General features: G+C 32.3%; 1 protein-coding gene across 1 annotated transcript in view; it reads left to right on the top strand.

Moving 5' to 3' along the window:
* Window positions 1-2,921: 2,921 nt before the first annotated feature.
* The window catches only part of CDH19 (cadherin 19), a gene marked incomplete at both ends in the record, with an annotated part of 49,586 nt that continues 40,256 nt past the window's right edge, over window positions 2,922-12,251 (top strand). The window contains 2 exons of the mRNA XM_082668248.1: window positions 2,922-3,116; window positions 6,341-6,635. Coding sequence (XP_082524374.1) covers window positions 2,922-3,116; window positions 6,341-6,635 — 490 coding nt within the window. The remainder of the gene's footprint in view (window positions 3,117-6,340; window positions 6,636-12,251) is intronic.

The raw sequence follows: 12,251 nt of genomic DNA, 5'->3' as shown, positions 1-12,251 counted from the left end.
TTTGAAGGATATGTAATTACATGTTAAAAGTTTTTGTCTCAGAACTTTATGCATGTCATTCTATTGCCATCAGTCTTACATTATTTCTGATGAACATTTAATGGATATTCTTATTATTTCCCTTTTTCCTCTGGTTAGTGTTTAATATTTTCTCTTTATATTTTATTTTTAGTAATTTTACAATAACATGATTTTTGTTTGTTTTGTTTTATTCTTGCTTAGTGTTTGTTGAGTGTCTTTTTGGGTGGGATATTGTTCTGCATGTTTGAAAAACCATTGGCCACTATTATTTTCTCTTCTTTCTTTTTGGGGTTCCAGTTATATATATATGTTATACTATTTGAGATTGTCCCATAATTATTGAAATTCTCTCTATTTTAAAAAATTATTTTTTCTACTGTCAATGTTATCTTTCTACTTTAATTTGAATCATTTCCATAAAGCAATCTTTAAGCCAATGACATTTTCTTCTGTAATGTTCAATCTTTTGATAAAACAATTTTGGATTTCAGATATTATATCATTCAGTTCTAGGAGTTTCATTTTTTGAGTTTTTCTTTTTTTGCTGTGTTTCATCACATGGTCACTGAAATATTTGATTTAGACAATTGTCATCAATAACTGGTAAAACTTTAAAAGAAAGAGTGACTAGGAAATTCATAATAAATGATTCAAATGACAGTGATGAATGAATGAATTCTTAATGAATCTTAGGAACAAGAACAACAACTTCAGGACAGGAAACAAAATGTGACAAAACTAAGTATTTTGTGCCTCCAGATATCATGGAATATGAAATATACAGCATCAGCTATGAGTATTGTTGACAAATATTTAAAATTGCATCTAATCAAGACTCTACTAACTTAAAGGGAATAAAGAACTATATTAAACCACACTATGGGCATGCAGTCAGAAAAGTCCATAATGTGGGAAACTCTATAGGATCAATGACCTTGTTTGTTCAAGACATAAATGGAAAGAAAAATTAAATTTAGAGTCATGAATCTTGTGGATTAACTGAGACCTAACGAATGTCTCAACAAACTGCATTGTGTGGACATAGCTGAATCCTGACTCAAAGATGTCTAAAGAATTTTAATTTGAGTATTGGTTGGATATTTGATTATATTGAAGACTTACTCTTAATTTTTAGTATTCAATTTTGATCTTTAAAAAGGTCATATAGCATTTGTGCCCAAGTGTGTTTGTGTGTGTGTGTGTGTGTAATGAATGGTTAAAATGATAATGACATTTAAAATTTGTTTTAATATCAGGAAGTGGATATGTATACAGATTAAACAAGACTGACCGTGTTTTGATAATTTTGAACCTAAGTAATGGTATATAGGTGTTCATTATACTCTGTTTAGATGTATGAAGATACCATAATATAAAGTTAACATAGATGTTATTTACCCAACATTTTAAGCATAATTCATATCACTGTTAGTGATAGTTTTACAAATGTATATAAAATATCTTCTCATAAAGAAAACTGTACTTGTTCCAAATGTCTTCATTATTCACTAGCTATCAAAATATATATTTTAGCTATTTCTAAGCAACAGACATAAGAATTTCAAATATTTAACATAGGGTGAAATTCATCTTTAATTTTCACCTCAGCTGAATTTCTTCATGACTTTCATTAAGTAAACTTATAACAAAGAATACATCTGCTTGAAAGAATTACAGCGGGACCACAGGATCCCCGTTTATGACAATGTGTTCTTCTTAATTAGGTGTTTTTAACAACTCTTCCTAACGAGCCAAAGACCTAAAAAACCTGTCAGGGACAATCAAAAATATGTGGAGAAAATTCAAAACAAGGTCATATGAAAAACTCCTAGCAGAAAGAGATTCTATGACTTTTCTGCTGATTATGGCATTGTAGATTGGACAAAATTATTTTTCTTTATTAATCCCAAACAAACAAATCCAATTTGGTTATAAGGAGGCTCTATATAGATGTGGAAATTGCAAAGTTATTCAGTTTCACATAAGAGTGAGAATTACCAATCATATCATGGAGAGCTGGTATGATCAGTATCAGGTTAATGGAAAATTTTAAATGGAAAAGTCAGTAGCTTGAGTTTTTTGTCTTAATATTTACATACTAAAAGATACCTTTCATCTCCATTTTACGTATTATAAACATTCAGCCATTTTACCCAAGCACTGTAATTTTTCATTTATTTTTTTTAAAATCGCTTTATTTCTTTGTTAAGATGAAAAACATTTCTTTCATATCTTTTGCAATATAAAAATATCTTAACAGGATTTCTATTCACATGATGTTTTATAACATCAGTATAAATCGGTGTAAATGTTTAAATCCCCCAGGTTTTAAGTTGAATTGCCATTTTGTCTATTTAATTAGCTATGTAAAATACCATAACATGGGAAACTGGATGCCAAAGCGTATCTATTGAAAAAGAGGAAAAATGTCACATTTTTCCCTGGCTTGATGGTTGATTTAATTGGATAGTTTGAATTTTACTGAGATAGAAAGGAAGAAGTAAGCAGGTTAAATTTTTAAAAATATCTCAGTGTCAGTTATCAATCAAGGAGATTGCTAGAGCAACTTTTCAACCGTCAGGCAAATATATGACTACAATGAGCAGAAATTTGTAACTGTGCCATTCAAATTATTGCTGAGTTACAAAACATAATTAAGTAGCTTAACTGGAAGATGAGTGTGTATTTCTGTTCCATTTTTACAGATGCAAAAGTTGTATCATGTCTTTAACAATTATGCGAGAAAATGTTATTTTTTAAATGTCGAGAATTTTGTTTTGTTTTTTGTTCTCTAGGAATATGAAAGATACCTAAGAGTTAAAAATCTTACAAGGGAACATAAGATTTTTGTTTGCAACATACTGTTTCTCTGAAGAGTACCAGTTGGAATCAAGATCAGAATGAATTGCTGCTTATTGCTGCCTTTTATGTTGGGAATTCCTCTCCTATTGCCTTGCCTTATAGCAACAGAAAACTCTAAAACAGAGGAAGTTAAGCACCCAGCGGGATCTCATTTGAGAGTGAGGCGGGGCTGGATGTGGAACCAGTTTTTTGTACCAGAAGAAATGAATAAGACTAGACATCACATTGGCCAGGTACTGATTTTCTGAAAGTGCTACAGGAAATAACCTTGTAAATCTGATCGAAAGAGTGGAGGAGGCTTTGGTATTTGATGAATTCTCCGTTTTTCTTAGTGGAACCATTAGAAAGCTTCAAACACCAGCATAATTGATTGTTATATTTGCAAGCACCTAAAATAGTCGCAAAAACTTGAAGAAGAGAGAAAGCTCTGGTTTTTAAATTTCACTTTAACCTCATACAAAATTGCAGCATTTATCAACATCTGGAAATGTGATGATGTTATTTTTGGTAATGGATCAAAGCCACCACACGGAGAACAGTAATGTTTACCAACGGTATTTAGCTTGATTTTCCATTATGCTAAGTAGGTGTTGATTTACCCCTCATTAATTTTTAATGAAGCAGATTAATACCAAGTCCTTTTACAGTTATGTAGCTTCAAGAGCCTACACACTTCATTTGATTAGTGAAGTTGACGTAAAACAAATAATTATTTCATTTTCTTATAAGAATACATTTTAAGAAAATTTCCTTAATGAGACAAAACATTTCCTATTTATGTTTTTGGGTTTTGCTATTATTTGATTTTCTTCAAACAGAGGTAGTTATAATATCATGTCCTTCTCTGTAAGGCTCTTTCTCTGGATGAATGTACTGAAATAAGTTTAACCACTAATTAACTGACACTAAAATTTAATTGGGCCCAAAGTGTGAAATACTCAAAATGTATTAACTCTCTTTTTCTAGCCCTTTTAGGAGAGCTGCAGTGTTAGTGTGTTGTCTGGATTCCATATGGGTTCATCTGTCCCATCAGCCAAATATATGAGTACATTCATCCAAAGGCCTAGATTAGGGTTTTAGGCAAACAGATTTCAATTGCGCGCGCGCGTATGCACCCGCACGCGCGTGTGCCTGCCTGCTATAAGTAATATTTCTCATCCCTTTTTATTTTCTAAGATAACTCCAGGTAAAGCACAGGCAGAACAGTGTGAGGTCCGTTGTTAAGTGTCTGCTAGTTACCTGAGTCTCTAGCCATATTTACAGTGGACTCCACAGACCCCCATAGGCTCTCCCACCACTGAATAAGGAGACATGCTGCTATTGGCAGGCGAATGTTAGTGGTAAGGCTCTACAGGGAAGTGCATCAATGCAGTCAGAACAGGGACTAGTCACTGAATAACTCACATTTTCTGGGTTTTGTTTTTCTGCTCCCTGCACATATCTCCCATTACCTCCTTTCATATAGCGGTTTATTTTGCTTCTTTTTCATTCTGTAAAAATATTTATGAAAATATTCTAACAGATTCGTTTCCTCTAAACAGCCTCATTAAGCTTAAACCACATGCAGGTAACTGGTTTAAAATAGAGTAATAATGAATACGTACATGCTTATAATAATAGAGCTGGTAAAAATAAAATGTAGTTGATGTGTCCAAAATAACTTTCTTTTTGATCTGTTTGTTAAAAGAGATTAAATTTGGAAAGCACAATTAGGTAAAAATTTAGTCATATTGATTTGCCAAATTGATAGTAACTATGTAATTGAAAAAATATTTTTGAATGGAAATACAGAAAATTTTATAACACTAGAATCCACAAAATTGAAATGTGTTTAACTTAACGCATTTAGTGACAAGAGGAAGATGTTCAATTTTTTTTTAATTAAATATGGGTCCTTAAAAAGATCAAGGTCACTGATCTATGAAAATTAACATGAATGTACTTGAAATACATTTATTCATGACTGAATTTGACTTGTCTTCATTCTAACATTCAAATTTTCAAACTACATTGAAATAATATTTGGAAACCAGGGGCTATGCATTGCTTTCATTTGGTATACTTATTGGAGAATACATTTGTTTTCCACAATTTCTTATCACTGGGGCATGGGGATTTCACTTTTATGAGTAATGAAGGACTTTCAAATTTTAAAAGCTGTAACTCTTTTTTATTATCTTTTTATTATCTCCAATTTGGTTCTTTCATTGTAGAGCAGTGATGTTCAACACATTATTAAAATTAGTTGTTTTAGATATCTTTAGATATTCTCCACAATCACATAGAAAAAATTATTAATTAGTCCAGAATAATATATTGTACTTCAAGCTATCAGAAAAATTATGAAATTAAGGTTGTATTTTTTGGCTAACTTTGTAAATTTTCAGAGAAGCTCTTACTTTGCAGAAGGGTATATTCATAAATGGTGAATCAAGAAAACCATGGATTCACAATAATTAAGAGATTATTCTCTAATGCTTCCTTTCTTTATGTAAAAATAAGTTGGATATGAAAAATCATACAGTGTTACCTATATCATGACATCTTTTTTATATATAAAATTCAAAATTCCATTCACACTATGAATAATGAACAAATTTACTTTGCTCTTAAATAAATAAAATAGTGAGGACAAAAGAAGTACATTTGATAACTGAGTGACCTATGTTGGAAAGGAAGAGTTAGGGTTAATTTGGCTAAAACTCAAGGACTAAAAGACCATGTTAGGTACTGGTTTGCAGGGGAGGATCTGAGATCAAACAGGCCTTTTGGTGTAAATCATAATTCTACCCCAAAACCATGTGACGCTGTGAAAGTTTTTAAAATTTTCAGTCTCATTTTCCTTCTCTATTGAAAGAATTTATTATATCAATTATGTGCATTTTACAATGAATGCATGAGGATTAATTGAGAAAACTAATATAAAGCAATTTGTAGATTTTATGGATGATTGAGATTATTATCATCTTCTCAACATGCTCCCTAATTTTCTCACTAATATTTCCATGTTTTCTATGTGTTTTTAGCCTAGAGATAGAACATCACTGTTTAAATTTATTTTAGATCATTATCTCTCTGTCTCTAGGCCCCCATCTAATATAAATATTTGAAAGTATGGTTTTAGTGACTAAAAATGTAATCATATAGAGTAAACACAAACCAACTTTTTTGTGCATAATGTATAAAAGGGGCTTTGTTTTTCAATCATTATAGTTTCTAATTAGAATCATCTGTTTAGAGTAATGAAATTTGTATAGCGCTTTACGTTGAAAATTCAAAGACTTCTCTGCCTGGTGATAGATTTTAATCTTAAACTTAACATTTTACCTCACTTAATATAATATGGGAATTATATGGAATTTTTAACTTAGGGAATAATTAACAGACATGAAGATGCAATGATTAAAATTTGTCTTAACATGTTTGGAAAGTAAATTATCTCTCTTTGCACTTGCAGCTAAGATCTGATTTAGACAATGGAAACAACTCTTTCCAGTACAAGCTTTTGGGAGCTGGAGCTGGAAGTATTTTTGTCATTGATGAAAGAACAGGTGACATATATGCTGTACAGAAGCTTGATAGAGAGGAACGGTCCCTCTACACTCTAAGAGCCCAGGTAATAGACACCACTACTGGAAGGGCTATGGAACCTGAGTCTGAGTTTGTCATCAGAGTGTCGGATATCAATGACAATGAACCAAAATTCCTAGATGAACCTTATGAGGCCATTGTACCAGAGATGTCTCCAGAAGGTATTGCATATTAATTTACGTCAAAGATGTACCTATTAACAATGAAAGCAGATTTAAAATTTCGAACATATGTTTTGGAAGTGAATTATTTACCGTTCTACACGGGTACTTCCTTCTGCAAATGTGTTAAGTAAAATATTTGAAAAATTAGACTAATGATTAAAATCTTGTAAATAATCATACTATATATTAATAAGTAATTTGTCTTGTTAAAATATAATTTCAGTCTTCAATAGAAAGAAACGTTTATTTGAGTATACATAAAATTCTTTAGCTTGTTCACTTATTGGTTTCTTCAATAAAATAATTTAGTTTCCAAAACAAACTATCCTTTTGTATCTCAAAAAATACATAAGATCATCCTGAAAGAGTCACACATAAAAACAGGAGAAACCAATTTATAAGACTAGAATCCTAGATGCATCTAAACAACGGAACATGAAAACTAAAAACAGAACAAAATGGTTGCAGACCTCTGTTTAGCCATATCCATTTTTAAGTTCTTTTTCAAACCCAATGTCACTTTAATAAATATTTTAAATATAATACTTGTAGAAGAGAATGCTTTCCATGAGATGTAAATCAGACATGTCTTTCCAATAGGGGGAAAATCATGGTATGGTTATACAAAATTTGTCCACTCATTCTTTGTCAGAAAAGTTTAATAATACAACAGATAGTAAAATTTAATTCACAAAATTTACTTAAGTATGATAAACTTCAATGTGATTTAATAATTGCCATTTTTAAATTATGCTAATGTGCTTTAAAACTGCCTCACCTAAACATTTGATTCATTAGCCAGGAAGTCTAAAAATGTATATTCCATTATATATTTTCCTGATTCTTCATTTTTTTTAACATTCCAGGTAACAATTTAAAGACCTATTTCTACATGTATTCAGAACATAGGTTTTTAACAACAGCCTAAACAAATTTAGCTGTGTAGCATGTATCAAGACAAACTGTCCTTAGATATAATTGACACATTAATATTGTCCTATTTGATAGCTAGGCAGTGATATATTTCTTCTTTTTTAAAATAAATTTGTTTATTTATTTATTTTTGGCTGCACTGGGTCTTCTTTGCTGTGCGCAGGCTTTCTCTAGCTGTGGCAAGCGGGGACCGTTCTTCATTGGGGTGTGCAGGTTTCTCATTGCGGTGGCTTCTCTTGTTGCGGAGCACAGGCTCTAGGTGCATGGGCTTCAGTAGTTGTGGCACGCAGCCTCAGTAGTTGTGGCTCGCGGGTTCTAGAGCACAGGCTCAGTAGTTGTGGCACACGTGCTTAGTTGCTCCGCGGCATGTGGGATCTTCCCGGACCAGGGCTTGAACCCGTGTCCCATGCATTGGCAGGCGGGTTCTTAACCACTGAGCCACAGGGAAGTCCTGCAGTGATATTTCTTTTTCCCCTTTCCATTCTTCTCCTCCTCCTCCTTTCTCTCCTCCTCTTCCTCCTTCTTCTTCAACTAGCATATGTTATGGGCCTCACATGTTCTAGGAACTTTTTGTAAGACTGGGGATTCAGTTGTAAAGGAAATATATGAAGTAACAGCTAGTATGGAACTTATAGTTATAGCACACGAACAGTAAATAACTCTTTTAAATAAGCCAGGTAATATTTGACATTGTATGTTATTAAAGTGTTAAGTATGGGTAAAGTATGATGATGATTAATTGACTGGAGGAAATGGGGACATTTAGGAGGTGACATTTGAAGGAAATGATACAAAGGGGCCAGCCATGCCATGTTCTGGGAAAAAAAAAATTCCATTGCAGGGTGAGGAGAATTGCATATATCAGTATTGGAGTTATTGGCATATTGCTGGCATGGAGAGCATGACAAAGGATGAGATCCCCTTAGTAGAGAATTTAGGTAGAGAAAAGGCAAACATACAGGGTGACCAAAGTGTTAGAACTTAGTTGACTGCTGAATTAGAATCAATGAGATCGGTCAGTCATGTAAGCAAAGAAAGACACGAGGAGAGACGTTGCACAAGAAGAGATCCTCCAACTCTGTGGAAGCTGCTTTGAGGTTGAATAAAATCAACGTTATTATTTCTCAAGCATTTGGTACAAGTTTACATGCTGCATCACCTATGTAAAATAAGTTTTTGCAATATGATATGTCTGATAAAGTGGGCATAGTCAAATATCGTCTTAAATTTATTTTTATAAAGTCCTTTGCAAAAACTAGATTTAAGATTCTAGAAAGCTGTCTAGAAAGACACAACTGATTTAAATTTTGCATGTTTGAAGAAAATCTCTCAAGGGTAATATAGGCAAACAATATCAACTATCAATGTAATGGATAGAATGCAGAATTGATATATTACAACATATTATGTTGAAGTTTATTATAGGAACAAGTAAACTGAGAAACTACTTTTATTAAAATCTGATTCTGAGACAATAATTTTTTAGAATTAAACTTTTGTTCACTTAACAGGGTACATACCAACTGATTTAAGAGATCTTCAGGCTGCAAGAGTCCATCATTGGCTCTTTGCATTTCCAAATAGTTAGGCCATCTGTGATCAAGCTATGCTGACTCAACTCAGAGGCTCACAATGACCTTTGGATCCTTCAGTCACCAAGAGAAGGCTTTTCCCACTCTCTGGTCTACATTCCGTGCTAATTCAATTTCATGAATCTAGTCAATTTAAATTTTTAGGAGTTGCCATCAGTTATTCAATTCTAATTACAGGATGGTGTCTTAAGGTGGAATAATAGGAGTTAAGCGTGAGAGGATTCAGTATACACATATTCGTTCTGGGTTATTGGCCCTTCCCTTTACACATAATCATTGTGATCATTTTGCATTGTCACCGGTGTTCTAAAGTGGGGCGATCAGATTTCCAGTTCTACCTATGACAGCCCTACTAAACCCTATTTTTCTTTTTTCTGGCATCTTGTCCTAGAAGCATTTGTCCCTGATTTTTAATTTTTTAAAAATTTTATTAGTATCTGCATTACAACAAGCCAGAGTTAATTTGGTAGACATCTACTTTTTTTACTTGCAGTTTCTTTCATGGTGTGTGAGAAAAAGTGTGTGAGACATGTGGGCAGTGAATAAAGTTGTTTTAAGACATGGTTAAATCTGAAAGAGGGCTAGTTATAACCCAGTACACTATATGATAAAACAAAATTAAGCTAAGAAACCTATTAAATAATGTAAATATGTATGAAGAATATCCTTCTGATGATATATTTCAGGTTAAAATAGTCTGCATAAGATATCTTTCATTAATGTACATATAGACCATTTATCCTTTAGAAATACATTTATTTCTAATATAATTTAGAGAGAATTTAATTTTTGATCCATTAATGTAATAAACCCAACTTTGTCACTTTTAGTGAGAGCACAGTAAAATGAATAAAGAGAGACTAAACAGGTTAGATTATATATGTGACATGTACCATGCTTCATACATTGATCGAGTCAGTAATGCACATTAAAGATGATACGCAACAACTAAGTGTCTGTTGCCTATATTTAACTGGTGACACAAGGAAGGGGGTACTGTGAAACAATTATTGATTATTTCCATGAAAGACACATTATTGGCCTCATAGTGATTTTTTCAACTTTGTATGCACTATAGTATAGCATACCTAACTGCGAATGAATGCACAATTCCTCTTACACATGACAAGTCCTCATGGAAAACATAAATATACAAAATATTATCAAATATTTTTGTATTTCTTAATTGCTTTGATGTTTATTTATTATTACTATTTATTTACGTTTGACTATTTTTTGAAGATTTCTACAGTATTTAAATTACTGATTAGGAAAGTATACAGGCTTACTTCTCTCTATTGACTTTTTTAGAAAAAACATTTAGAAAATATTTAGAGGGTTTAAAGTTGCTTAATCTGTATTTAATGAATTGTAATGTCAATAAAACTGAAACAGGAAAAAAGGAAAGACTGAAACAACTGAAGAAAATAAAATCAGATCATCAGAGTGATGTAAGAGTTGAACATTGCTAAAGTCCTTCTGAACTTAATAGGCGACATTTACAAATTATGCGTAAAAATAAAGCAAGACTTTATGCAATGAACTTTTGGAAATTCTGCTGCATATTTGTATCATCTTAATTTATTTTACATTTCTTTTTTCCATGGTAAGTTTATAGTAAGATTCACAGACACATGATTTCACACACACACGCACGCACACACACACTCACTCACTCACAAACATAAAAAGTGAATCACTGGTTAGTCATCAATGGTTCATTATCAAGCACTGTTTGAAACATTGAAACATTGTAGAATTATGCCAGTTCTGTAGGATTGCTACTTTTAATTTAAAAGTGCAGTGAGTCTTATATGGGAGAACAATAATTATTTTCCTAGAAACTGAACTCCCTAACAAATTCACATGAGAGAGTTATTCTGAATATTTATAATATCATATTTTTATCCACTAAATTTTCTGAGTTTGACTTTTTTGGACTTACCCCACACGCAAAGAAATTATTTTTTGTGACATTAATATATTACATTAAGTTTTCCATTTAGTAGAGAAAAAGGTCATGACATATTAGGACATTGAAGAGGTATGTTTTGGTTAGAAGTAAATGAAGCGTTGATTAAAATGGGCTTTAAAATAAACTGAACTGGGAAGAACAACCTAACTCCATAGCTCTTGTCTCTAGAAATGAAGTATGGGTGGTCTATGAGTCAGTGCATTTTCTTGGTCTTCCTGATTCTTATTTGTACGGTACTAAGAAATCTAAAGTCTTAATTAAGAATTTCTCTTGGTCAACAACTAACAGTACAATGATTTTGACTATTGTTACTGAAGCCAAATACAGGTGGTCTAGTTCTGCAAACTAGAGACAGGAAACCCTGATAGAAATAAATGAAATGGAGACATCATGAGGAAATGTAGGGGAAGGAAATGGATGAGTGCATAGAAGCATAGTTAAAAGAACAAGACTTCCCTATTACAAACTGATAGAAATGGTCTCTAAGAAGCCTTTTGTTGGAATAATTCTTTACGATTCCTACAGGGATATATCTATCTATTCATTTATTTAGTATTTGTATTATTGTGATATAATTGATAATATTGTGTAAGTTTAAGGCATACAATGTGCTGATTTCATACATTTATATATTGCAATGTGGTTACCACTATAGCCTTAGCTATCATTTCCATCATGTCACATGATTATCATTTCCGTGGTGAAAACATTTCAGATCTAGTCTCTTAGCAACTTTGAAGTATATAATACAGTATTGCTGACTATAATCACTATAAGGTACATAATCTCCCCAGAGCTTATTCATATTCTAACTGTAAGTTTGTACCCTTTGACAAACATCCCAATTCCCCTACAACCAAGACCCTGGTAACCAGTAATCCACTGTCTCTGTAAGTTCTGCTTTTTTTTTTTTTTTTTTTTTTTAAGATTCCTCATATAATTCATTGCATACTCTGCCTTTGACTTAGCATAATGCCCTCAAGGTCCAACCATGTTGTCTCAAATGGCAGGAATGTATTTAAAACACCTGAAACTAATGAGTGTCTACATGTTGAGTGGAGGACAGTATAAAACAAGCGTTAAATAACTAACATAACAATTCTAAAACAAAAC

Source organism: Grampus griseus (assembly GCF_964374135.1).
Source record: "Grampus griseus genome assembly, chromosome: 12".
In the NCBI taxonomy this organism is placed as follows: domain Eukaryota; kingdom Metazoa; phylum Chordata; class Mammalia; order Artiodactyla; family Delphinidae; genus Grampus; species Grampus griseus.
Note: the sequence above shows the minus strand (reverse complement) of the source record. Positions and strands in the feature narration are given on the sequence as shown.